At 50.8% G+C, this 27,726-nt stretch overlaps 1 protein-coding gene across 2 annotated transcripts in view; it reads right to left on the bottom strand.

Annotated features, from left to right (window-relative positions):
• Nucleotides 1-857: 857 nt before the first annotated feature.
• CD81 (CD81 molecule) overlaps nt 858-27,726 on the bottom strand; it is a 42,098-nt gene continuing 15,229 nt past the window's right edge. For both annotated transcript variants that reach the window (XM_049821120.1, XM_049821118.1), the window contains exons 2-8: nt 24,992-25,106; nt 12,456-12,553; nt 9,420-9,494; nt 6,522-6,629; nt 5,473-5,574; nt 5,053-5,142; nt 858-4,340 (exon numbers count right to left, since the gene is read on the bottom strand). In XM_049821120.1, coding sequence (XP_049677077.1) covers nt 4,278-4,340; nt 5,053-5,142; nt 5,473-5,574; nt 6,522-6,629; nt 9,420-9,494; nt 12,456-12,521 — 504 coding nt within the window. In that variant the 5' untranslated portion in view covers nt 12,522-12,553; nt 24,992-25,106 and the 3' untranslated portion in view covers nt 858-4,277. The remainder of the gene's footprint in view (nt 4,341-5,052; nt 5,143-5,472; nt 5,575-6,521; nt 6,630-9,419; nt 9,495-12,455; nt 12,554-24,991; nt 25,107-27,726) is intronic.

Here is a 27,726-nt window from a genome sequence, read left to right as displayed (position 1 = left end):
TGGAAAGAAACAAGATCTGACAACACATCATTAAAAATCCACTAACAAGGAGTTTTGCTTTGTTTCTTTTTTTATTGTTTTTAAATATCACTTCTTTTTTTTTTTTTTTCTTTCCAGAAGTCATTATGTCTGACTCCATTAACATTCAGGTGAACAAGTGAAAGAACAACAGATGGGCATGATCTCGTAGCACAGGCACAGCCACCGGGAACAGGGCTTGCCTTTCTTTGTGGCAGCTGAATATTGCTCTCCCTTGCCCAGCATTCCCTCCCTCTCCATACCGGCATGGGCAATGGCTGGCGGCCGCTGTGGGACATTCCTGCTTCAAATGCAGCGAGAAGTCCAAGACAGGGCAGTGAAAGGCAGGCAGTTGTGGGATCACAGCACTCGGCCTCCCCTCTCGCGCTCAGCCAGGCTTTCCCCTGATGGTGCGGAGGGGCAGGCGGTGGCAGCAACGGTGGCATTACCAGACCATCTGCAAAAATCAGACCAGCCCCCGGCCGGATGGCAGCAGAGGGCATTTTGGGCCATTTTTGGTCACTTTAGAAGCCCCTTGAGTGTGCGCAATACTGCCATCGCAGCCCCCCTGAATTTCAGCAGTGTCACCCTATTTTGCAATCCACATTAGCTCCCCCACAGCTGTGCCCCCCTTCCCTTGAGGGGGGGGCACAATTGCAGCAGCCACTGCTGCCAGCAAGCAATGTTTTTGCCTTCCCTCAGCACCATTCTGGATGCGTCCCCAGCCTGCCTGCAGGCTCCCCTCCCAGAGGCTGGAAAAACCCATGCTGTTGAAGCCTGGTTCACAAAGCATCCTGGTGTTAACTGGTTGTAAAACTGCAGCGGTTCATCACACTATGCACACTATGAGAAATGTTTATTAAATTGATTTTTGTTTCATTTCTTTTAAAAAAAAGGCAGAAAGAAGTTAAACACACTGCTTTGTGGCATGCTCCACAGTATGAAAAAATCCCAAGCATTCAGTTAAGCTGTCAGCAGCTCTGTTTGACCTTTTGATGTGGTCTTTGAACTTAGACCTGGACGGTTGGGTCTCCTCTTCCCCACCACCCTCTCTCCTCCTCCCTGCCTCAGCTCACAGCCATTTTCTCAGCTGTCACTAACTCCAGGAGGATGCTTCCCTGGAGAGGGAGGGGTTCGTATTTACAGCACACAATTTCATCCTTTGTTTTTGGGAGCATGGAGGGGAGCAGGACAGGGCCCCACGTTGCACACACGAATGCGCAGGTATGCAGGAGAGGGTCTGAGGTAGGGCAGGGGTCCTACCTAGTGGTTTTTCCCCCTTCACCTCAGCCAGCTTTGGGACCAACCAACTGGCAGAAGAGCCCTATCACTTTTGGATCCTAGTGCTTGCAACAGGGCGAGTCCCCTCAGCCCTTCACAGCTCCCTCTCTAAGTTTGTTTTAACTCAGGCCCAGCTTCACAGGAGGCTGGACTAGAAGAGACCCAAGAGGGTAGTTTTTGCTGTGAGGGTTTCTCAGCTACTTCATCGTTCTTAAGCATGATGGTTCCTCTCTGTCCCTCTTCTCCTAGGGCTGACCCCTCCTGCTACAGCTGATGACCATTCCATCGAACATGGGGACTCTCAGCTAGTAAGTCTAAAGAAAGCATTACCCTCTCCCTGCAAAACTCCTTCTGCCCCCTCCCACAACCTTCCCAGCCGCTGGCTCTTCTCCTGCAGCACCTTTCCCCCAGCAGCTGCAGGGACAGGAGGTGGCCCAGGGAGCTGCCTCAGGAGCTCCCCACAGTGACAAGCCACTTCTGAAATGAGTCAGAGAGCAAACTGCAGCCCGTGCGGCACATGGTCTGAGCAAACGTCCTGCTCTTCTTCCTCCCACAGCTCTCAGACTCCTTCTCAAAGTACCATTCTCCCAATTGCTCCTGCATGGGACAGCCCAGACCCCTAAAGTTACAACGTCTAAGGACACACCTGACCTGCATTGAGACCCAGTCCATCTTCAAACAGAGCTCCAGCTACATACACAGCATCAACTGAATACTGAACAATATCAAAAATACGGTATAAGGAAAGAAAACAGAATTGAAGTGCTTAATGGCATACTTATACACATTTATCAACAGTCAACAAAAAAAGGCAGCAAGTTACACATCCATTCTGTATGCTAAGAATCCCGATGCACATATATGTAAACACACATGCTTGGTTGATGCATATACATATAGCCACATAACAAGAGTAGATGACCTGAAGGAGCTACGCTGGGGAGCAGGGGAGGGGGTTACCTACTGCAAAACCTTGTCTCATTCTCGATGTGCACAACGTGGACATTCAGGGCAGTGTTGCTTTAAGGCTGTTTCTAAGGCTGAATCTTTTCTTCTCCAACCTCTCAATCTGAAGTTCTGTTGAAGCACTTCCTCCTCTTACCTAGCACAATTTGATATATATATATATATATATATTTACCTATATACTTTTTAAAGGCCCTATATACTAAAAGGCAGAAAAAGGAAGGGGAGGAGTGGAAGGAGGGAAAAGCCTCCAAATGGATCAGTTTGCCCCAGTGCAGGAACTTCCTATCCTGTAGTGGTAAAGGCCATGGCAGCCATGTGCAATGGACAAGGTACTAGTTTAAAATGATCGCGGGTCTCCCTCCCTATCTGATCTGAAGCTATTTGTTGCAACAAAGTGGGAGAGTGAAATACTTTAAGAAACAGAAATATTCCCGAAGTGGGGAATGTGATCACTAGTTTCAACTCCTCCCCTTACCTGCTTCAAGGTGGCAAAGAGCTGAGAGATACTATCATTTCCAGCTCAAGTGCCTGTACGGCTAAGGAAAAGGCTTTGCTTAAAAATATATATCTATAGAACTATACATATAGATCATCTTTTTAGAACACTCTGATTTTATTACATAGCTCCTGGGTCACTCTTCCCCTCTATCTACATGGTAACAGAGTGGCATACAACAGAAGCCACATACATCGAATTGGCCATCAAAGCTTACCAGGTCACAAGAAAGTGTTTCAACTGGTGCGATCTAAAATCCTGAATTCCCTTGCTTTGAGAAGCTAACGTCTTGCTGTTGATGTAACTGGAAGTTGAAGGTCTTAAAAATAAACTTTTTTTTTTTTCTCCAAAATCAGGTTATGACAATTTCCTGGCAATGTTACAGTGTGTGACAATATGCTGTAAGTAAGGAAAATTTCATTGAACAAGAGAGTGATGCAAAGATGAAATTTTAAACATGTATGCATATGGCTGGGAACCCCCAAGCGTCATCCTGCAATACATAAATGCAGGATTCCTAAGGTTAAGGATTTTTTTTTTTTTTTTTAATTTTTCTTCTTTTTTCCAATATCATTTGTATGCAAGCATTAGTGTAAGACTGGAAACTTAGCACAGAACTAGACTCTCTGAAAAACATATGTCTATAAAGAAACATTGAAGGAGGTTAAAAAAGTGACTTAATTTTCAGTTTGTTATATTTGAAAAACCATGACTAAAATTCACCCCCAGCTACTGACCCTTTAATATAACGAATCAATGGAAATGAGCCAATTTATAAAGTTACAGCCCCAAGAAAAGAAACCACAAAAACAAAAAGCCAAAACCACTTACTCTTCAGAGAGTAAAAAAATTTAAGCAAGACTTCTGTTAAGGATTGACCTAGCGATGCAAACAGATCGGAGAGGAACAACGTGCCTGTGTTTCCTGCGGGACACATCCAGGCGACGGGAGCTGTTTCCTCTCCTTCCTCTCCTCTCTCCCAGGCTTCGGGCAGTGAGCCAGGCTTCCCTACAGACAGCTTGGAAATGCCAGGGAGTTGGGGTGATGGTAGGAAAAGGTGAGTACAAATGAAGAAAAATGCTAAATTCTGCTTCAGCATCCAATTATGTATATAAAAAAAGTCAGTGTTGAAAAAGAGAGTAAAAACCAAGGCAAAGTTTTCTGATAACAGGCTGCAGCCTTCTCCTCTGTACATCTTCCACCAACAGTATTTCTGAGTTACGGGGGGTGGGGAAGGGGGAGGAAGGACTCGATCTCCTGCTACAGTAGCTTTCCCCATCACACAAAACTGATGTGTAACTAACTCAGCCACAAGGATATGGGAAAGTTTTATTATTTAAAAAAAAAAAGTACTTCAAAATAAAAATGATAAGTACTGTATGGTAATATTGGAAGTATTTATATACATAGTTTTGTCTTTTGTTGAAATGTCTCCTGGTCACTTGGTGGCACTCGGGGTCCCCTCTAGCGCCGTCCGCCCTGCTCCCCCCTTCCCCTCCCTGGCTCTCACGGCTCAGTAGACGGAGCTGTTCCTTATGCCACAGCACAGCACCATGCTCAGGATCATTTCGAAGATCTGTCAGGAGACACAGGGGCACCAGTGAGGCGCCAACCAGTACAACGCAGGAGCTCCCCGCCCCTGTCCCAAGGTCCCCCATTCCACATAAACTCATGCCAGAGATAAGGGCAGAGATGCTACGGCTTCGCTGCTGTTTTCACTAGGAGTCGGCCAATTCGAGATAAGATGATGTTCTCCCCTCTCTTGCTGGCAGCAGTGGCGGTACGTCGCAAGCCTCCCGACTGCCAGCTATGCAGCAAACGCCTCGAGATCCCTCCAGCTTTACAGCCCAGCCTTTGCGCAGGTGCTGGGTTACCAGCACACGCCACCCACCGCTTGCTGAGGAGCAAACCTACGGTGGCAAAGAAAGCAAATCCCTTCCCACTGCAGACCCCAGCGAACAAACACAGCTGCCTGAGAAACAAGCGGGTTTGGAGGCAGGAAGGAGGCTCGACGGTGCTCTGCCCTTCTGGATGGTGTTGCAGGTGCTCCTGCTTTACCGCGCTCGCCGGGTGCCTGCCCTAACATCCCGACCCCACGGGGGGATGACAAAGCCCTCGGTCTCGCCACGTCCCAGAGCAGCTGGGGTGCAGAGGGCTGGTGCTGCACGCTGAGCCACAGGGGCATCTGGAGGAGAGGGATGGATCCAGCCCAGCTGGAACAGGACCGAGCACCCCGAGGCAGCTTTTCCCCATCCCACAACAGCAGGGCACCGCACAGTCACGCTTACCATGATCACGGCAACCACGATGGCAGCAATACCGATCAGGTACAGCTTCCCGGAGAAGAGCTCGTCGATTTTTTTGTGGCAGTTCGAGGACTGAAGCAGAGAAGCATGCCGGTCAGAGAGCCTGCTTTCCCCTCACCCGCCCCGGCACCCAGAAAGGTAGGTCTGATTCCCCTGGTCCCGCTCGCGGTCCTGGATCCTGGCTCTAGGACTTCCCACCAGACTTCACCCCTCTGGACCTGCCAGCCCCCTCAAGCAGGAACAGCAAAGGAAGAACCGATGGGAACCTCTGACATTCCTCTACACCATACCCAAATAAATGAAATCTCTACCCTTTATCTAATTCCCAATAAATCCCCAAATTACCCTGGCAGCTGATTTTCCCCACAGGAGCTGTGCTGAGTGAAGAGCAGATGTGCCTACCTCCATAAAGTTTTTCAGGATGGAGTCCTTCTTTGGGCAGAGGTCGTCTCTCCAGAGGGGAGTGATAGCTCCTATTGCATTATCAGGACCACAGCAGTCCAGCTACATGGAGAGAGGGGGGGGAAAAAACCCCAACACACCGACAAAAAAACAGCATTAGCAGACAGTGAACACTCATGCAACGCTCTCCCCATCATTAAATGTCCTTGAAGCCACCCAAGACCAAGGAGGCATCTTGGAGGGGGAAACAAGGGAGAGGGAATAACTCTCCAAATTTGATTTTTTCTTTCCACACAACACAGCTGCTTCCTACAATAGTCCCAGACAGGGCTGGCATTGGTATCCTAGAGGAGAGCGAACCCGACTCTCTCCAGCAATTTTGTTTCCTGCTGAGCAGAGGAAGTATCGGGATTAGTTTCTCAGAGCAACATTTTTCTTCCATTGAATTTTACTTAAATCAGGGGTGCTGATGCAAATGAAAAGCAACTTAATTAGAGCTCGGACCAGACTTCCCAGCACAGCATGAAGGACAGAATATTGAAGAGGGCACAACTCTGTTTCTTGACATGTAAGAACAGCAAACTTGACAGGCTAAGACCTGCATGTAGCATCATCTGCTTTAGACCCTGCTTTTCCCATTCATTTTCCTGACCCCTATTTTTAATTCTCCTTCCTCCCACATTCTCATTTCCTGTGGCTGTTAAGAAGCTCCTATGGAGAGATTTCTACACAGGGCTTGGAAAGCAGGCAGCAAAATCCCACTGCTGAGAACACATTTGATCCAGTTCTCTCCTAAGCATCAAAAAAATCCAGCGTTGCCTTCATTCCCTGCCTGAGGACTTGTAGTTCAAGTTATTGCCTCTGCCTCGGTGGGGAGGACCAGTCTGTGTGCAGCAACAGTCGCTCTTCACCACTTCCCCAGTGACAAACCGCACGCAGAGGTTAACTGGGTGTAATTCACAGCACGCAGGATGCTATCCATCAGCGGCTGCTTTGGCCAACAGCACGTAGCCTAAGCAGCACGTGCAGCAAGACCGCCGATGTCTTACCGTTTCATGAAAGGTCTTCACTACAGCTTTCCCGTTGTTCGTCTCCGATTCTGCCATGAGCGCCTGTTGAAACGCTTGATCGTAGAACTGCTTCACATCTTTGGCTATCTAGGAAAGACAGGGGAAAAACTCCCTTTCAGCCAGACGAGGAGGAAACCCATCCAGCAGATGTGCCTGAAGGGGACAGGTTCCCTCTAATGACACTTGCAGGTAGATGAGCAGTTTTTAAATAGAGTTAGCCCCTGTTTATTTGCACAGGTGCGTGAAAAAAGGTCTGTCTTTCACAGGGCTCAAGTCCTTCCAGCCGTAGCGTGTTAAGAGCAGCAAATAGTAAGAACCTTATCCACCAGCCAGCAGGTTCCAGCCAACGCAATCCAAGCACTCCACGAGCTCTCTCCAGCAGGCAAAGACAGCCAAGCCCCAGAGGGTGAACCACAAGATCCGAGATAGCCTTCAGCCCACATAGATTTGGTCTTGGGCTCAGGAATGCAGAAACAGCTTGTTCTGAACCATCCAACACACGGAGACAAAACAAGCAGGCAACACGTTTCCCACTGAGGCCACAGAGACAGGACGTGCTGGGGAAGCCAGGAGGAGGTGGGGTGCGCAAGCGAGGCCGTCTGTAGGCATGGGTACCTTGGCTTACTGTCTGGCTTGGAGGGGATGGCAGGAATTCGGGAGAGATTGCACGCTAAAGCCTAGCAAGGCGGTTCATTTGGGTCAGGAAGCTTAGGTGCTTTTAGATGGATATCAAACTCTGGGTGGGTCCCTACCTGGAGCTGGGTACCCCCATCCTGTAAATGGTTATATGAGAAGTCTCACCTGTACTCTAGCCCTGCCACCTGGGCTGGTAAACTGCAGCCACCCATGGGGGTCTGCTCCACAATGCAAAAACCCCCTCATTTTCAGGGAAACTGGCCTTGTGGTTTCTCCTCTAACACCCTCCAGTAATTTGGGAGAGACAGATGAAAGGAGGACATGCAAGAGAAGCAAAAGAAAAAAATACGAGCAAGTACAAAAGGGGAAACGCTTTCCAGAACATCTGCTCTTGGCAGCACAGGCTGGATTAGGACACGAAAAAAGAAACTGCAGCAAGGAGTGTGATTTCAATCAATTATCCCAGCATCTCTCTGTCACTGCTGAAAAAAAAATTTGCTTTGGAGGGAGATCAAACCATTTGATTCTGGTACATGGGGAAAAAAAAAATAAATAAAATCCTATTTCTCGTCTCCCCATCCTGTATCTAAAGCATCTCCAGGAAGGCAGGCTGGGGGAGAGACTGCCTTCAGCTTCGTGGAAGAGCATCCTGTGCCCATGTGATAGGAGATGACTGTCCCCCCATGGGGCTGCAAACCCAGGTGGAACGGAATCCTGCTGGGAGCAGCTCTCAGGGGCTGGGATCATTCAGCGCTTCCCTCCCAGCCCGCACTGCTCCTGAAATGCCCCTGACCGAGGCAGGGAGAAGCAAGCCGCCTGCCTTGGGAGCAGGGTCCTCCAAACAGCCCATTCATCATCAAGGCTGCAAAAGCGGCTGAGGCCAACAGACTGCCACCGTTCATTTTAAACCGCAAAATTATTTTTAGGGGCTGAGGTCATCGCTCTTGTATTGGCAAATCCTAAATTTCTCAGCTTTATGCTCTGATGGCCGAGCACCTTCTCCCCAGTGTGGAAAGCAACAGCCATGGGATCCCTCCCTACTCGGGCTTCACTTTTTTTGCTGTCGGTTCAATCGCACATCTTGGATTCTTCAGGATTCACAAACTAACATCTGCAGGAGGCACAGCCCCTCTGCAAAGGTTAATTAGCTCACCGAAGTTGCTAGGAAACGGCACCCTGCCTGCATAATAATATATTTAGCCACAGAAGAGTTTATTAAGGTGAAGTCATGCTTTCTCCAGTGAATGACTACAAGGGTGTTCCCATTCACGGCTGAGCTGGTCGTCTGTGGCCTACATGCATGTGGAAGCTGAGCGGGCCACCACCTACTGACACAGCTGGCTTACGTCTCTTAGTAGAGTAAACACATTTCCCGCTCTGCCAGAGAGTCTAACCTTGGCTTTAAGCACAAGCAGTCCCCTTCTCTCCTCCAAACCCTGGATGGGTGAGTGATCAACACCCAGCCCACTGCTTGCTGCAGCGTGGCCATGGTTCCCATACGCCGGCAGTTTTGCTCTTCGAGACCAAAATCCGCACGTGTGCAAGCACATGTGACCGTAGTGAAGGGAAGGTGAACAGAAAGGGAAGGTGAAAAGCTGCAATTTTCAGTCCTACCCTTTAGCTAACCCCCTCCAGCCAGAGGACCTCATCCAAGCAAGCAGTCCCTGGCAGGGTACCTGGGACAGACACCCGACTTCTACCCCTCATGTGTGCACCGCGTATCGATCAGCAGCAAGCTCAGTCCTAGCAGAAAAGCAGCCCGCAGCGGGTTATATGGTACTGGCAAAGAGCAGGAAGCATCAAGCGATCTTGTTAACGCAGACGCTGGCTCTCCCCGTACGGTATTCCCTCCCTTTGGGGCCATGCAGCTGGGTTCACTCTTTGCTCTTTGGCACCTAGGACATGCAGATGGCTTTCCTTCGTGACTTCATACATGAATCAGCTCACACTCTGACTGACAGTGTGGCAGCAAGGAGGAGACCCAAGCAAGACAGACCTATTTTTGTTCCAGACATTGCACTATATACCGTAAGGGGCAGCTACTACCATCGAGTGCTCACATTTAAAGTTCATCAGCCTGGCCGAGAGGAGTTAGGTGACCTGCCCAGGTCACACAGCTAATCCAAGCCCCTGTGACTCAGTCCGGGAGCAGCTCATGAGCAAAAGAGCTCATGCTGGGATCTGCTGTGGTTCTGCCCCAGCCTCCCAGCCCCACGAACGCAGGATTTGGAGTCGTCTTACTTGGTCTTTGTTGACAAATCCCCAAATTCCAGCCGCAACTTCGCAGGCAAACAGGATCACCAGACAAGTGAAGAACTGCAAAGACAAATCAAGAGAGGGTCGCTTAACATATCTGGCTACAGGCAAAAGCAGCAATTACGTGGGTAGAGGTGTGGAGTGGCGCTTCTGCTGACGGAGATCAGAGCAAGGTGTCACCCGACTTCAGACCGTTTTCTCTCTCATACATGCACTTAGCCCAAACGTGTTTTCCTATAATTCATCGGATGCCACCCCACGTCCAGATTTCCCACTGGGATGGCTGCGCAGGTATGAGCAGAGCCCTTCCCACACAGGGACTGGCAGGAATGAGGATGCCCCGTGCACCACAAGACACATTGCTTCTCTTCATGCACCTGCAGGACCATCCAGACACGCTTCTTGCTCTGCCACAGATGCTCTGAGGACGGGAATTGCCAGTGCAGGGTTAAAAGCACATTTCAACTGCTGAGGAGCTGCGGGGCGTCAGGGTGTGATTTATGGCCAGCTCTCTTGGCATCCACAGCCCTGCAAGGCTACTGCAGTTTTTTGCATAAATACTAACACTGATGTTTTCCCACAGTCCCACCCTGTTCGTGCAATTCCAGCACTCTTCCCTGCCATCCCCCCAAAGCCTCCATCCATCTTTTTGTTCAGATCCCAGGAACACGTTGTGACAGTCGGTCTGTTAGACTGGGAATGGGAAGCTGTAAAGCTCATACATCAGAGTCAAGTGAAAAGGCAGACAGGCACGCTCTACATGCAGCCAACACTACCTCCGCAACAACATCACCCTCTGTGACTTCTTCCTGGGAAAAGCCCCAAACTGGGAGAGTTACCATGGAAGTAAAGAAGCAAAAGAGGTGAATGCAGTCAGGGGAAGACAAAATCACAGTATGGGGTGAGACAACAGTCCCTGGGCTTCTGGGCAGTCTCTGTTCCAGACAGATTCAGGACATTTTCTTCAACAACAGAGGAAATGGGAGTTTCCAGAATGATGCTATGACCTGGGTCTCATGTGCAAGAGCAAAGGGTTAACAGCAAAACGGAAACAGGACTATTGATCTGACAGCAGGAAAGGACTTCCGACATCCCTGTCCAGTCCTTGAACAACCAACTCCTATTTAAACACCCACCTACCCCTGATTCTCCAGGAACATCTTTGGGGGAGCGGGTCCCACATCCCTGCAAGGAATCGCAGCACCCTAAACCGTGGGCACGATGCCACTGTGATTCTCTGGTTAGGCGCTAGGGCTCACTCTCGCAGTGGCTACCCTCCAGCGAAGGATGGCTCATTTATCCCAGATTTGGAGGTACAACTTCCTTCAGACTCAGTTCTGCAAGCTGGCTGCAAAGCACCAGAGATGCTATGGGACCACAGCAGTGTTCCCGGCCGGGCGGTCAGATGTGCCCCAGCCCCCTCCCGGGGAGCAGAGCCTGCTCCATGCCGAGCGGCTCCCTGCTGCCTTCCTTGGGTCTTGCCGCTCAGCTTCCATGCTGCCTTCGGCACAGGATTTTGATAGCGTGGAGCTGCCTGGTACTTTTCCCTTTTGCAATAAGCCTATAGTCACTCCATCATATAAACTGGCTGCAGAAGAGGGGGGAGCGGCTGCTTCCCTGCACCACCCTGAGAATGTTGCCTGGAAATGTCCTTGGAGCAAGGTGGGAACCTTGGCCAGCGGAAAGCGTCATCACGAGGCTCCTCCAGCCCTCTCTTGGCAAGCCAAGGTGCGAGCAAACATGGGCAGCACACAGCAGCTAGAGCTGCTAATTTCAGCCAAAGCAGCCGGTTTCCCTGTCAGGCCTCAGGTACGTTGTACCATCTGCCCTTCTAATCCTCTTTCCAACTTCAAGAGGGAGTGAGGGGTAATTCAGGTTTTGTAATCACTTGCGTTAACAAAAAAAAAATAATCCAAAGCTACCAGACCCTGCTACAACAACCCGTCGGATTTGCGCGCGGGCTCCTCCTATTCTCAGCAGCAGTGATAATGCCTCCAAACTCCGACAGCAGCTCTCATCCACCAACGTTCAGAAGTGCTTTATAAAAGCTGGTGAGAAGCACACCCTTCTTATTGGGAAACAGAAGCAACTACAGATGAAGCCATCTGTGAAAGCGAGGGAAAGCAGCTCCATTTCTCTCTGTCCCAGCTGAATCCACACCCATGGGTCACTACACCACAAACAAGAATCTTCCAGCCCAATGAAGCCAAGTGCTGGAAAGTCCTTCCATTTTTTTTTTTTTTTTTTTTTTTAATGTTTTATCCCTCCAAGTTTTTTAAATTTTTTTTGTATGGAGTTTAAAGCTGAACCACATGTGAGAACTTGCTTTAAATAAATGGGTCTCCCTTACCCCCAAGGCAGAGGCTTTTGGTGTGGCTACAGTTGATACCAGGAATCCCGAGCTGCTGCCTCACATCAAGGATGCCTGTAGCACTTCAGTACTGAATTTTCCAGGATGTACCTAGACTTCCTCACTAAGACATTGTGGGAAATCTTTGCTGTTTCCTTGTCCAGACAGATAAAAATAGTAGATGATTCCTTAAAAGAATTGGAATTGCCACAGGCAGCCTTGAAACAGAGTGAAAGGGGAAGCTGTAGGGGACATCAGGTAAGAAAGAGGGTTTAGCGGATGCTTGGTAAGACATAGCCAGACCACAGTGAGGATAAAAGCATGGGGGGGTGTTTTCCCACATAACAGAAAAAATGAAATCTCCAAGAATCTTGCTGTTCACACCTCTTCTGCTATGCTGCTGGCTTCAGCCTCCGTCCTGCAGCCAGGCAGGAGCAGGAGCTTGCAGCACGCCTGCCAGCCCAGTCGGAGCTCCAGCAGGCCGGGCAGAGATGCCTTCAGCCGAGCAGCGCGGCCTTGCTCCTTGCAGAGGTCAGCTAGTTCCCACCTACGTGCTCACGCGTCCTCCCAGCCCCCTTGTTGGAAAAGCCTCCAGCAGCAAGGGAGCCGCAGCCACGCGCCGCCCGGCAAGATGTCACGGTGGAAGCGGCACCCAAAACTTTGCGCCTTACCGTTCCCAGAAGGCACTGAGACTCCTGAATAGCGCCGTAGCATCCCAGGAACCCCACGAACATCATGACAGCTCCGACCGCAATCAGGATGTAGATTCCTGCAAGGGAGAGCGAGAAGCAGAGGCGTTACCGCAGAGCTTTGCACGGCGGCATCCTAGCGCCTGGCCAGACACGCTGGGTCCCCGGGGCGGCTCGCTGTGGGTGCGCAGAATTGAGGAGGTATGAGCAGAGGTCGCAGCAGACGCAGCAGAACAACACAACATACACGAGTCAGGTCTCAAAGCGTTTGAGGCTGCTAACACTGAAACTTTAAAAAGCCCATCGTCTCCAAAATCAGAGGAAATGCAGAGAGCTCAAGCAGTAATAGGCAAAGGACGTAGCAGGCAAGACAGAGGCTTTACAGCATCCTCAGAGCCGTAGTATGGGAGTTCCCATGGCATACTGTTTTAAATATTTAAGCAGACGAGATGAAAATGATTAGTTAGCATATCTTTTAAAATAAACAAAAGGCATATGGTTTATTTACATTAAACATCATACAAATATTTATCTGGCTAACATTTTAAAGACAGACGAGACACAAAACTAAGGGAAAAGCACCGCTTAAGCATCTTATTTAATACAATCTGACTTTTGTTTGTTATAGGTTCTTCTACAGAGAAGATGACATTTTACTTCGACTTATTAAATTTGCACAGCCAACTTACTCCGTAACTAGTTCAAAGCTTGGAAACGAGGCATTGGGGGGGCTTAGAAAAACAGAGGAATGAAACTTTATTAATTCAGGAAACAAGAGCTTAGCTGAAGGCTCATATCTGCTGCTGCAAGTGATCACCACGGTCCCACCAACCAAGAGACTGGTGAGGCCATGGTGATTACTTGGCCAAATGCTACCAGCTCAGTTAAATTTGCTTCCTTTTCCAAAAACACAGCTTTCTCCTGGTGTATCCTGTATATTTAGTGCATTTTTGGTTAACGAATATTCTCAAGTATTGTGGTTTTCCTACTTTCTAAGTGAATCCCATTTTCCATCTAAAAGCAATTTGACACATGCAAAAAATAATCAAAGAAATTATTACAAATGAGGCAAGACTGCAGTCACCATTTTTAACTGACAGTGAGGAAAACAACAAAAATCACAATGAGAATAAATGTACATGGGGCATCCCAGAGGTAACAGCAATACAGTGAATCTTTCTAGTTCTTGGGAGACACACCCCTTCAACGAAATGTTTTCTTCTGCTATGAGTCAAAATGTTTTTATAGTTATTAATCAGCTTGTCCACTCCCCTTTAGGAAAGCACTAACGTATAAACAGAGCTTGAGATTACAACTGCTTGTACATGCCTGTCACGTTTAAGGTTTTTCTTATCTTTGTAGCTTTTAAACAATCTTATGATAATTAAAGTGCAAAGTCTAAAGGGCATGGAGAGTTAAGCCAAGTTAAACCTTTCTTTAAAAAACCAGATACGTAATAACGGTCTCGACGTGTTTAAAATCCCCTTACGGACACATCAAACTTGGGAAAGGGTCAGCTTCGGCTCCCGCTTCTTCCCCCTTTAAAAGAAAAGCCATCACCACCCAGACAACGCAAGCGCCAACGCCAAGGGCCAACTCAGCGAGAGGCGGCGGCGACGGAAACGCTGCCCGGCAGCCCCGGCGCTGGGACCGTCCGGACGGCGTTCCTCACCGGCACTGCGCTCGCACAATGCCTCCCGCTATATTTAGGTGCCGCAGGAGGGAGGAAGCCAGCTGCAAGGGAAGCGCCGGCACAATGGAGCGCGCTGACCCCGCAGGAAGCCCCTCTTCACAAAACCAGGCGGCATCCGTGGCCGGCGACACCGACATCCTCACGGTGACACCGCCAGCAAAAGGAGAAAAAAAACCCCAAAAAGCACAGGTTGCACCTCCCGATGCATATCAAAGGGGCTTCAGCAGCGCCCGGGAGCCCCAAAAACCCAACAGGCAATTGGGTTGTTGAAGCTCCCTAACGGGGGATGGGACGCCTCCTTGCTTGAAGGTGTCGAGAGGGGAAAAAACAAGCAAAAGAAGCCCCGCTGGAGAATTTGTGGAAAGGAAAGGCCAGCAGTTAAAAGTTTTGGGGCTTTCTGAAGTAGCGCGAGGTGATTTTATCCCAACGGCTGGAGATGACGCGAGGCGGAGCGGCGGTGGCAGCCAGGTGGAGAGCCGGCACGGCGAGCAGCGGGCTGGGGTGCGCAGGGCAGAGGGGCCCCAAAGGAGCCGGGGATGATGGGGAGGCAGGAGCGTATCCTGTAAAATGAAGGCTGTCTGCTGGACACCCGCCAAGCTCCAGAGAGGCTGATGGAGATTTTCGGATGCTACATAACTGCTGTTTCACAAACAACGGCGTATCAGTAGCAGTCTCTCAAAAAAAGGTCTGCTTATTGTCACCAGAATCTGCTAATGCCCAAGAAGCAGCCCTCACCACTCCAGCTTGTACCAGCGATGCTGCTGGTTTAGGTTTTTCAACCCAAACTGTGTCAGGTTTCTCCATCTTACAGCCTTGGGCGGCTCCACTGGAGAGTCCTCACCACAAGTCCCTCTGGGGAAATCAACTTTGCTCATCCCTGAGTGCAGCAGCTTCTGACTTCTCCTCCCATTAGGTCAGCAGAGAGAAGACAAAGCTGGCCTGGGGGGCAAGTCTTTTCGATGTCCAAGAAGTCACCAATCATGCTAACCACCCCAGTAGATGAGTAACAAGCAGATGCAGCACATCTGGAGACCAAGGAGTGTGATGCTGCAGGGACTCCAACGACCAGGTCACTCCCACGGGTGGACAGAAGATTTTATTCTCAAATTCTTCAAAATAAACACTAAAGGCAACTTCCAAGTTAAACAAGTGTAGCCAGAATCACAGAGCAGCCCAGGTGGAAAGTGACCTTGAAAGATCATCTGGTCCAACCTTTTGTGAGAAAGGGAGCCTAGAGGAGACTATCTAGCACCCTGTCCAGTTAGATCTTGAAAATGTCCAGCAATGGGGACTCTACCACAGCCCTGGGGAGGTTGTTTCAGTGAATGATTGTTCTCGCTGTAAAAAAATGTCTGTCTTATCTTGAGATCTCAGGAAAAGGTAAGAGCCACTGGTGGCTAGGAAAATTTTGCTCTGAAAATAGCAATAGGAGGTAAAAGCCCAGCGAGAACCTCAGCTGAGACTAAGAGGGAACAGAGACATTTGCCATTTTATAGAAGTCTTCCGGAGGCCTCTGTCCTTGCTGCTTGCTGGGATTTGTGCAGCTTCAAAAGGAGAAGACCAAACCCAACCTGCTGAACTCCCACCCCAGACAGGCTGTCCAGACCTCGGACAGACAAGCAAGGTCCTGGCTTCCCGCTTCTCTCCTCGCTCGTGCTTCGCCAATTCCTCACCAGAGCCAGTGCCGCTGTCAAGCAAGCAAACAGCAAGAAGTAAAGGAGGGAAGGGAAGAAGACGTGCACCACATGCGGCTTCCTGACCGGAGCCCAGCGGACGCGACGGGTGGGGTGGGAGCAGCAGGAACGCGCAGCCAGGCAGGGGAGAGGGCGGCGATGACTGGCCTGAGCTCAGAAAACCACAAAAAACCCTGGAAGGCTTTTGGGATAAAGGCCAGCTTCATTCCCAGGCACAAACAAGTGGCCGTTATGGAGTCGCCTTTCGTTACCGAGGGCCAGAGCACTACAGCCTCCTGGGAGGCAACGGAGCGGGACTCTGCTCCGGAGTTTATTTAAAAACAAGCACAAAATATTTAATGCAACAATAGCATCTTGTACGATGAGTGCTAGCGGTGTTTCTCCACGGAAATGCCACGCTGAAGGCTGCAAAAGCAAACGAAGGCAACCAAAGCACCCAACCACATGCTTGGATGGTGTTTGTTTTCCCACACCCATCCTTCCCTTCAAGGGATGGGGCTGATGGGAGGGTCTCTGTCTCCAGATGGGGTGCCAGGCAGCTGGGGGGCTATTTCACAGCAATCACAGCCCAGCTGGGAACGACCAAGCCTTTTTCCCAGAAAGCAGCCTGACAGATCTTAGCTTTCATTCCTGGCAGACGGCAAGGCTGACGGCCAGCGTGGTTTTGGGCTCCGTGTCTGTGAGCAAGGCACCTGTCATCCCCATCCTGAATGGCACATTATCCTTAAAGTCAGAGGAGACTCCCCCCCAGCACAAGCCTCCTCACTATGTAAGCATCAGAGAAGGAATTAACTCCTGCTAGCCTGTCCTGGATGAGAAACTCTTCACCAAAGCAGCATCTGCTCCTTCAGGGCTGGACCCGAACTGGCACAATTCTGCACGAGCAAGGCTCCATCTGCCTTTCACATGCCGCTTCCCAGCTCGTTTGTATTGCAGCTTTCTCAGGGGTTTTAAAACCAGAAATGCTGCTTGCCATAAAGAAAAAATAAAATCAGGGCGGTAGAAAATGCAAACCGCAGTGCCTACAGTCACGCTGCTCCCTCCAACGGCAGCGGTAGATAACCCTGGGAATAGCCCGAGCTGTAGCAACAGTTACAGCGAGCAAATCGTTTATAGGTGTTCATGGTACCAACATGCCTCCACATCTTTGAGCAACGCTACAGTGTGATTTTTAACCTTACGGCACAGTTCTCAGGTAAGGCAGCAGTAAGCAAGGTTGCTAAAACTGCCATGTGAACCAGCCGCCCGTGAAAGCAAGCTGTGAGCCACAGAACCCGCATCTTGGAGCTGGGGACATCACAGGAGGACTTGCAGAGACAAGTGATGTCAATATTGCCTGGAGTCCTCTATCTCCTTTTGAGATGGAGCCTTAAAACAGAAAGCTTTAGGAAAGAGGGCCAACCAGTCTTAGCTTCACCTCCTCATTACGGAGAGATTCAGGGTCCTGTCTGAATTCAAAGCAGGAGCACAGCAACTGCGATACGATCTCTTCACTCAAGAGTATCAGGACATGATGCATCAGGAAAAGCAGCAGCAATGGACCAAACACCCTCCCCATTTCCCTGATTGAACCAGGGCGCATGCCATAGGCTTTAGCCACATGGAAGGCCCCCAAACATCAGACCCGGGGGACTGATAGTCATTGAGCACTTCTCTCTGGATGGTGCTAGGTGGGAAAGGAAAAAAAAAAAGCAGCCAAGAGGCCAGCTTAGCTCCCGGCTCCTGCAGATGATACCTCCATGGAGGGCCCTTTGCCTCCAGGCCAGGTAGGAAGCTGGGTGCTCAGTTCTGGGAGCAGGGAAGGGAGCAATAAAGGTTGTATTCAAAGTCGATACTTGCTCTGCGATTAAAGCAGCATAGCTGCTGCCTGCAGGGTTGTAAAACCCATGTCCTGTCCCTGCTGAGAAGTAAAAAAAAAAAAAAAAAAAAAAAAAAAAAAAAAAAAAGTAGAAAAAACCAGACTTAAAAAAAGGACATGATGAAAAACAAAGAAAAGGAGGAACAAGCACAGCAGAGTCCCTCTAAAACAAGCAGGGAGTGGGCCAGCCCTCCTCCCGTGCCCCACCATCCCCATCAGAGATGCTGTGCAGCTCCAAGCATGGGCATTCCCGGGCAGTGCCCTACCTCTCCCCCCACTTCAATCCTCTCCCGTCAGCTTTAACTTGTTAAGCTAATGGAAGCCAGTCTCTTCCCCCAGGTCACCATGGCAATGTTTCCAAAAGACAAAAAATTAAAAAACCCCAAAAAAACAAAAAAACCACCCAAAACCCAAAAACACCCCCTCCCCAGCATCACACCATGCTTCCCAGGAAGCCCGGGCGGCTCTCCAAGCCGTGCCTGCCCTCCCCGTGGCATGTACTTTAAAAAGGGGCTGAGAGCAGAAAGAAGAGAGATTTTCATGTTTATTCTCCCGACAGACAGGCTCCTGGGGGGCAGACTGCACATCCAAGAATTTTGCAAGCCTCCGAGGGAGGGAGGGAGGGAGGGAGGGCTCCAGCGCCTACCCTGCTGCGGCTCCTAGCCTGGAGATGCTGAACATCACAGGGCTCACCACCACCCCTGCTGCAGGGAAAGGTGGGACCATCCGATGGTGGTGGGAGGGAGACTCCATCCTACCCCACACCACCAATCCTGGAAGAACATCCTCTCCATAGCCAAAAAAACCCCACGACCATGACGTGCTTCCTTACAACTTGGGAGCAAGCTCCAGGCAGGGAGCGGAAAGTCCCTCCAGGACAGCGTAGGGGTGGGAAAGGGGTGGCTGCTCCAGCCAGCCAGCGAGGGAGGGTCTCCTGGATATTTTTGTCCAGCTGGCCCTTGGAATTGGCCCAGCAGACCTGACAGCGCTTTCTTGGAAGTGGGGCGAGAGAGAGGGGGCGGAAAAAGAGAGGGTTTGCTGGCAGACGACAACTGGGAAGCCCATCCACTCCCCTCCACCCCCTTTCCCAAGAAAAACATTGCCGCTCTGTGGCTGCTAACGGCTTCCAGATGGAGCAACAGTATCACAAAGCGTGGAGAGCTCTCCTGGGGCTGGTGGCTCACCTCGGGGGATGAAAGGCTAGACGTGCTGCCCTTGTCTGCAAGAACAAGGTGAGGAGGCGGCGAAGGACACACCTCTGTCAGAAAAGCAAAGGGGAGGTGGAGAAAGCCCCAAACAACACCGTCGGGTGCACAAAGCCATGCCCAAGACAACTCCACACAAAGATGCCACGGTCAGATTTCTTCTGCCTACCCAGGAAACACTGGAAGACGACTCGAGTTTTGTAACGTCAGCGTACCCACAAGAGCTGGGAGCGTCTACTGCATATCTCCAGGACTGGGATGGACGATGGTGGTCCAGGTCTGGCACAGGAGACCCAGGCTGGAACACGCTGGCCCACCCCTCCGCTGCCCCAGCCAACGCCACTTCTGGACATCTCTACGTGCCCTGGGGTCTCAGCCGCTGACAGAGCCCAAATCCCGCCGGAGGAGTTCTTGGGGGCTTTGCATGCCTGAACACATGGCAGGTTTTCAAAGGAAAACCATCAGAGCTATGGGTTTAAACAGCTCTGAAGAGCAAGAAGCCACCTTTGGCGCAGGTCCCCAGCAGTAGAGCCAACGGGAGGGGGCAAAGGAGGAGGACAACTCCATTATTTGTAGTCAGATCTGAACACAAAATAACCCAACGCCACTAATTTATGGCCTTACATCATAACCAATTTTAGTCTGCAGAGTAAATGAATCGCAGGAGTCGGTCACGATGAACATAGACTGAATTGCAATTAAATACAAGTTGCTTTTTTAATAGAAATTGAATTCTATGATAAGAACACACAAAAAAAGGATTGTTTATATCGTCAGCTATATGATGTAAGCCAGATACTTAGAGGGAAGTACTGACAAAGTGTTTTGCCTCACAACTACTATTTTAAAAAGAATTCCACTGTTATTGAAGGAGTTGATCTGAAAGTGATTAGAGGAAAATCTAGAACCAGTAAATCTCAGCCTTTTTTTTCTTTAAGGGATTAAATAATTAAATTGCCCTTAACTGTAAATAAGTTTACTTCCAAGAAAGAAAAGTGCATGTACTTCTATTTTAAAAAATCCCCACATACATATTGTTTTTTTAAGTGATCCATTTTGCTCACTGTGGTTCAAGGCCAAACACAACCCCTGGTTTCCACTCCCAAGCTCACAAGCCTGGCCACAGCTTGTGTCTCTACCGGCAGACCACCGACACATGGAGCCTTGAAGAAGTACAGCACAAACGGGTGAGGGAGCGCGGTGCTGAACCAGCCGCGTGCATCTGCGGGGATCGCTGCAGCACCTCACGCCAAAACAGAAGGCAGTTTTTCACTAGTGTTTATTACAGGACCCAGAGACCAGGGCTCTTGGGCTCTTCTCTAGCCCTTTCACAACTAGTTTAGCAAAAGATTTACTGTTGAGTCTAACCCCACAATAGAGAGAAGTTGGCACCGCCTTTGAAAGATGCCTAATACTTCTGGAGGGATGGGGACAAGGATGGGAGCAGGAAGAGAAGCCAAGAACTCCCCATTGCTCACAGCAGGTCTGCGCCCACTGCAGCACTGCTGGCTTCCAGAGCTTTTGCACCTCACCAGAGCTTAGTGCAACCTCCTCTGCAACAAAAAACGCACCTCTGAAATCCTGGACATCACTTCTTTTTGTCCAAGGCAGTCCTGAAAGGCTAACTAAGAAAAAAGCTGCTGTTATGAATAGAAGGGACAGCTCCTCAGTGACTGCTTAGCCAACACAAGTCTGTCTGAATGATGTGCCGGGATGCTCTGCGCTGCTGGCCACACCTGGGACCCACAGCAAGAGCGGCCGAAGCATCCTCATGTGCCGTAGGGACAGTGGGCAAGCCCTGGGGAAGCCCAGGCAGGCGTCCCCGATCCCTACCCACGTACGCACTGCCGCTCGGCAGTCTCTTCGCTCCACGAGGGTCAGACCCCCTGAAGCCAGCAAAGCCTTATGATGGTACTTTCAAAACACCTGAGAATACCTACAAAAGCTTGCCAGCGATGGGCATCGTGCTGACTTCAAGGACAAGCATGCAGATGCAATTGCAGTTCAACTCCAATGCGTATTTGTTTGTGAGAAAGACTTTGAAGCATCCCTGTGCTTTCTGGCCCATTTCTTCCAGCCCAGTCTGCGTGAAAAGCAGCTTGAACTCATTTCCAGGGCAGAAATCATTATCCTGGATTGTATTTGTATGGAGCAGTATGGTGAAGAGCATCTGTGATTCACCTCGTTAGAGAGCCTGCAGTCCCGTTAGCCAGTCTCCCCTCCAGTGCTACTGCAACACACCGCTTCCCAGGTGGACTCATGGCCTTAAAATCAGCCCAAAGCCCTTGCTGCCCCTGGCTGTCACCCCCCTACTCTCCCACAGGCTTTGCTGCCTGACCTGCTTGGAAGCCGGACCCACCATCATCAGCCTGGTTGCTAGGGGGGAAAAAAAAACCCAACACAAAATAAAAAAAAAACCAAACCAAAACCCCACCCTGTTGCCTGTTGGGGCAGCGATACCCAGCAGGACGGCAGAGAAAGGGAGCAGCAGCAGCAGCAGCCTCGGTGGTGGCCAAGTTTAACCCACCACCGCATGCCTGTCCAAAACCTTCCACCCCTCCGGAGCAGCACCAGTGCCGCCATGCTCCAGGGAAGAGATGCTGCCCAGCAGAGGATTTACTACTGAAACACAAAAAAAACCTGAACAGAAGCAAAACCAACCCCCTGCTCGCCCCCAAAAGGTACAGAGAAAACCGCACCCCAGCTCTGGAGGCCTTTGCGCTTTTCCTTGCGGCTGGCCCCGCTCCCAGGGCTGAGCTAATTAGAGCCACGGGTCGTGTCACCCTGTCACTTGCTATGAGCAGCTGGAGGCAGATTTCCTATTTTGGATCTGGCAGGCGAGAGTGAAGCCGAGACCATCCGGATTCCGCGCTCCGCTCCTCACCGGGCAGCTTCGGGGACAGCGTGGGAAGGGCGGGCAGCAGGGATGAGTGCCCGGCGCTGCTCCCAGCGCACAGGCAGCCCAGCAAGGGGGCAAATGGGATATCCAGGAGTGGGGATTTAAGGCAAACAAGGGCCGAGGCTTTTGTCCCCACCCTGCTGACAGCATTTCGCCCGCAGCAGCCATCTCCGGGTATCACATAACCAAATCCTTGGGGGATGGGGAACCTGGCTTTCCCCTGTCCCATTCTCTTCACTACCACCCCACTGAGATGGGGCAAAAGCAGCAAGTTCAGTGTCACTTGCCTCTTCGAGATCCCCAAGGGCTCTTAAAACCACTGACACCACAGCACCAACTTATTGTGGAGAGATCAGACTGCTCCAGTTTGTACCGGTATCCACAGAGATGGACCAGCTCAGCCTTTTCCCACTGGCTCTCATAACTCATTGAGTCACAGTTTTGGGTTTTTTTTAAAAATGGTTCTTTATGTGTAGGGTCAATAAAAATGTAAGAAGTGGTTAACCAGTTGTTAGCATCCAACTTATCAATGCCTCTAGTTATCTAGAAGGATGTTCTCCGATCTGCTACCAGCACCTTGCCCAGCCTCCAGACACGCAGAGCACTTCAGACACAGTGTTATGCAAGGGCAAGAAGGATTTTAGTTTTTCCAACTACAAATAAAGCAAATAAATGCATATTAGACCATAAGCCTAGCTCAAATGAAGAGCAAGTGTTTTCCTTTATAGTCACACAAGCATGAAACTACGATGCTCTAGGTATCCTCACCCCTGGTACCACTTGGTCTTTACAGTGCTGAAGCAGTTAACTTGTCATTTGCTGGAGCGTTGGGTCCACAGCCAAAATGGAAGTTCCAAAAGCCAAGCCTGCAACAAGCCGTTAGGGGATCAGACGGTTTGCGAGCCGTGCTGAGGAAAAGCCCGTGAACAAAAGCTCGTTTAAAAACCTCCCAAGCCAGCCCACAAGACAACTCGCTGGATGCAGTGCCAAAATGCCGGGGCTGGGGAGCGAGAGGGTTCCGCTTGTGGGAAACCCTGACCCAGGAGCTCCCTCCTCACAGGCGGCAGAGGTGAGCGGGGGAACAGTTGCAGTTGCCTGCGCCCACGGGAGCTGCAAGAGGGGCTGCTGCAGCCGTCCGCTCCGGCTGCAGGGGAAGCGGAGAGCAAGGACCGCTGCCCTCCTGCTCCTGCAGCAGCCTGAAGGCAGATCAGCATCGCACCTGGTACCCTGCTAGCTGCCCTGCTCCCCACATCCTCCTTCTCCCACTTCCCCATTGCCATCAAATCCCACACACCAGCCGGCTGCGTTAATTGTTCTTCCTCTGCCGTAACACACAGACACCGTGGGAAAACAACCTTTAACAAAGCAGCTCCAACTTTGGGGCAGGGGAAAGGACACAGAGAGAAACCAGGAGACACCAAAGTGCTGCTTTCCCACTCCCCCTCCTCACTAAGTACAAACCCCACGGTGCAAGTTTTCTTCCTCCGACAGTTTTTACTTCTTTCCCCTGTTCTGCAGCACTGCGCCAAAGCCTGCCCAGCCTTGAAAAGCCTCCTGACAGATCCCAGGACTGGTGTCCCATGCCAGACACCAAAAAGTGGTTTGCAAGGAAGGGAAAAAAAAAACCCAAAACAAAACAAAAACCAACAACAAAAAAAGCCCAACAAAAAATCCCGAAACAACCAAACCAAAAAAAACAGCTCTGGAGGCCAACCCCAGAGAGGTTCCTGCTTCAGGAGCAGGAACATCGTGTGCATGTGTATGTTGGATGCCAGACGAGAAAAAGGAGGGAGTATCAGTTGTAGTGGGGCAAAAAAAAAAAGCGGGGGAGGGGGAAGCAAAAAGAAATCCCAGTCTTCAGACTCCAGAGGGCTGGCTGGGAGAGGCAGCAGCTGAAAGAAATGCTCTGCCGTTATTACTGCATGGAAATTACAGCTGCCAGAAGGAATCCAGGCTGATCTGTTGCTGAATATAACTTTAAAAAGACAGCCAGCCTCAAACCATGGGCCGTTCACGGGTGTCAGAAAGCCAGCGTGGCGGTGGGACTCACGGCCTGTTCCCCATCGTCTTCTAAATAGCAAAGGCCAAGGACAGAGACAAAACAAAAAGGAGTGGAAGAGCAAAAGATGCCCAAGAGGTGGGAGGGGAGGACTCGGCCCCCGCGCTCCAGGTCCCCCAGGTTTTGGGAGAAATGCATTAACTAGGGAGACATTGGTAGTCAGCCCCCAGAAGGAAGGAGCTCCTGGAGAGGAGAGAGTTTAACTTCTTAAGAGAGCTCCCCTTTTCTCTTTTAAAAATTGAAATCTACAAAGGGGAAATGCTGTAAATACAGCTCTGGGCATGAGGCAGGAGAGGGGAGACAGCAAGAGAGAAAAACCCACTGCTATTTACAGCGGGAGCACCTACTGTAACCAGGCACAGCCAGGGAGAGGGCTCAGGCATGCCATTTCATGGGCAAGCAGAGAAAACCAGAGGAAAACCCTTTCCAGAAGGTAATTTCAGCTACAGGTGAGAACAGGACATCGGATCAGACAGGTCCTCGCCCCAGCTTGTGCTCCCAAGCCAGCCCCTGCCTGGCCGCCAGCCCCTCCTGCAAGCTGCTCCCCCTCAACTGCGAGGGATCATTGGAGAACAGTGCAAAAATAGGTGTTTTCACCTTCCAGCAAGCCAGCATGCTGTCAAATTAATAAAAATCACGCTAAGCTTAACCATAACACACAGAGGCTCCACCTGCCCCTCCTGGAGAACATGAGTCATGAGCTCGCCGAGCTTCACTTTCCACTGCCAGCCGCTCCGTCGGCTACTTTTACATCTCTTTGGATAGGAAATGAGACACGCTTCCAAGAAGTCCCCCCTCTTCCCAAATGTGCTCCAGGGGAGACGGCAGCAGAGAACGGCACCGGGGAAAACCCACGATGCCGCAACACGTCTTTTTGCGCTTTTAGCCGCCATGACTTTGGAGTCTGCGCTTGGGCCACAGCCAACGTTTAATGAATGCCTTGATTGGCACGGCAGGGGATATTTTGGGGGGAATACGGGGGGAGCGTGAGGTATTTTTAGTCCGACCTTGCTGCTCACCGGAGCCTTCCGCCCTGCTTTTGGGCACGCTGCAGCCCACCCCAGGGCACGCCGCCCACGCAGCAACGCCAGCATCCCCAGACCTACTTACCGACATAGAAGGTGTTGGGGGCCTGCTTGTCCCCCAGCTGCAGGTAGAGGATATTCGTCGTCTGCGAGTCATGCCGGAGCCACAGGGCCACTCCCAGGATGATGCCTCCGGCCAGCTGGGGAAAAAGCAGAGGGAAGCAGGCATTACCCACTGCTCCAGCTGCACCGGACCCGGAGCAGCAGTTTTCAGGCAGGAGCAGAAGGCTTGCTTCTCGTTTTTCTGCACATTCTTATTTACTCCTTTCGCAGACAAGAACATCCTTCCTAACCGTCGTCCCACCCCTGCAACGTGCTTTGCGGCCCGTACCACACAAGCCACACGATCTTCCCCGCTTTATCAGAAGACCCCTCATTCTGGGGCTGCACAAAGCCCTTTCCAGTTCCTGCAGGTGGTTTCTTTCCCAAAAGCTATTTTATGACTCCATTAAAATGGAAGGCTCAGCCTTGCACAAGAAGCACAAGATGTGCGACTCAGGCTTTCAGGAGAGTTTTTCAATAGGAGTTAGGATCAGCCCCAATTACTCCCTTTTCCCAACGGGCTGTTATCACCCCATTTTGCTTCTCTGCAATGTACAAACACAGGGGTTTGGGTTTTGTTTGATCTGCTGAGAACCGGGTGGGAAAGATGGGGAGACTGCGGCTCAGAAAGTGGGGGGACCATCAGTCTTCCCTCTGCCCCCAGTCTCACGTACGTGCACATTACTTCCCATCCCGGGTCAGGCTTTCCACCTGAGCAGACCCAGCGCTCATCCGGCACGTACGGCTTTCCTTAACGTCCCGATACAGGCATTAAAGCAGAGCAAAAGCCTCGGTTCAGGCCAAGGCACAGCCACACCGCTTTTGGAGGCTGCCGTGAAGATGCTCAACAGAGCCAAGCAGCTCTGCGACCGGATGAGGCTGAACCCGCTGCCTCACCCAGTCTGGTCCAGCGGACGAGCAGAGCACTCGCACGCACACGTGTGCACACAGACACGGGACGGAGCCCCCAGGGCAAGGGGAAAAACACGCCGCAAACACGGGAGGGGATGTTCTGCGTGCGGAGCATCAACCCAGCTTACCGCTGGAATACTTATGTCCAAATAATGGGAAGTTTTGTGACCGACTGCCTCGCTGGTTCCTGTTTCAGCGAGGGGCTGGGAATGGCAGCGGAGGACGGGAGCAGATCGGGAGTACTGGGTACTGCAGCGGGGAAGGTGTCACTCAGAGGAACTCGAGCCAGAGCATTTCCAGCAGGACTTGCCGGGTTCTCCATGACACCCCCCCCTTCCATTTAAAACCATGAGGGAGAGGGGAGGAAAAATAAACACACATGTAAAAACAAAACAAAAAACCCAAACCCCTTAAGAATTCAATATCACTTCTACAAAAGGCTGGAAGCACCTGTTCAAATGCCAATTCAACTTTGAGTGTCCTAAATCCTCAAAGCCATTCATCTTAAAGATGGGAAGATAACTACCAAAGAGTACAAAAGCGGAAACACATTTTTTTTTTTCAAAAGGATCCGAGTCAGGTCAGCTACAGGCATGAGCAGCACCCCGAAGATCACATAAAAAAAAAAAAAAAAAAAAAAAAAGGCACGTTTGTTCAGTAAAAGTGAAAAGTTTCCAGTTGTGCAAGCGCAGCCTTGGTGAACACACAAGGACTGGGATCTGTGAGACAGGCTGTCGGTGGGAGTCCAGCGTTGCCCCTTGGGGGGGGGTCAGCTGGTGGTTTTCCTCCATGCCCATTTCTGCAAATCCCAGCCAAGAGACTTTTACAGGGGCGCCATCGAATCTGGGGCAAAACCACACAATTTGGGCAAAACTCACAAGGCAAGCTGACCTTGGGGCTTTTCCACTTGCCAGAGGGAGAAAATCCCCACCAGCTCCCCGGAGAGGGAGGAAAGATTTTTACAAACCTTTCCCCAATTTGCCACCAAAATAATCAGCTTTTAACACTTCTCCCACAGCAACCAATGCAACTTCCCCGCTGGCACAGTCCCCCACCTCTCTTATACTGGGGAGAGCCCGAGGTTCTCCAGACACTGGCTACGGACAAAAGTCATGAAAGCCAGGCCGTGCTCAAATCCAGCTCCAAATAAGGCAGCTCGTGGCTTCACAGAAAGTTACCCAAATCCAGCCTGGCATGGCTTGTTCATTGTCTGAGGGCCTAACGAAGCCCATGTTTATCCTCCTGGGAGAAGGAGAATGTCCCTAAATTAATCAGTGCCACTCTTAAAGTAAAGGTCTCTTGGTGGCTCCCAGGGCCGAACAGATCCCGAGGAAGATTTGGGTTTCTCTGCTGGCTGGGAGAGGTGAAGAAAAGGCCGCAGCCCTTTTTGCTTTGGTTTTCCCTCTGCAAGCAAACACTGCCGTGCCCCAGCACGCTGCCTGCGGCACCCAGCAGCACCCACCCCAGCGGCCCCCGCCACCCGCGGCGAGGCTGGGGTGACGCCAGCACCAGGAGGAGCAGCAGCTGCTTTCCAGTCAAACCTGCCCTAAACCACCCGACGCAGAACCGAAAGCAGGCTGCAAGCTATCCTCAAAATATTTCTTAATCTAAATTGGGGAGCGTCAGCTGAAGGGAGTCTTCCGTCTCATCAAACCCACCCCAGCGGCGAGGTCTGCCTACGGCAGGCAGCTGAACCGTCTCCAGACGTTCCCGGGTTCAGCCCGAATGTGCCCCAGGAACACCCCACGTCCCTCCCGCACCGCTGACTCCAGCTGCTTTTTTAACAGAGCACAGAGGACCTCCAAA

Source organism: Accipiter gentilis, chromosome 17 (genome assembly GCF_929443795.1).
Source record: "Accipiter gentilis chromosome 17, bAccGen1.1, whole genome shotgun sequence".
Taxonomy (NCBI): Eukaryota; Metazoa; Chordata; class Aves; order Accipitriformes; family Accipitridae; genus Astur; species Astur gentilis.
Note: the sequence above shows the minus strand (reverse complement) of the source record. Positions and strands in the feature narration are given on the sequence as shown.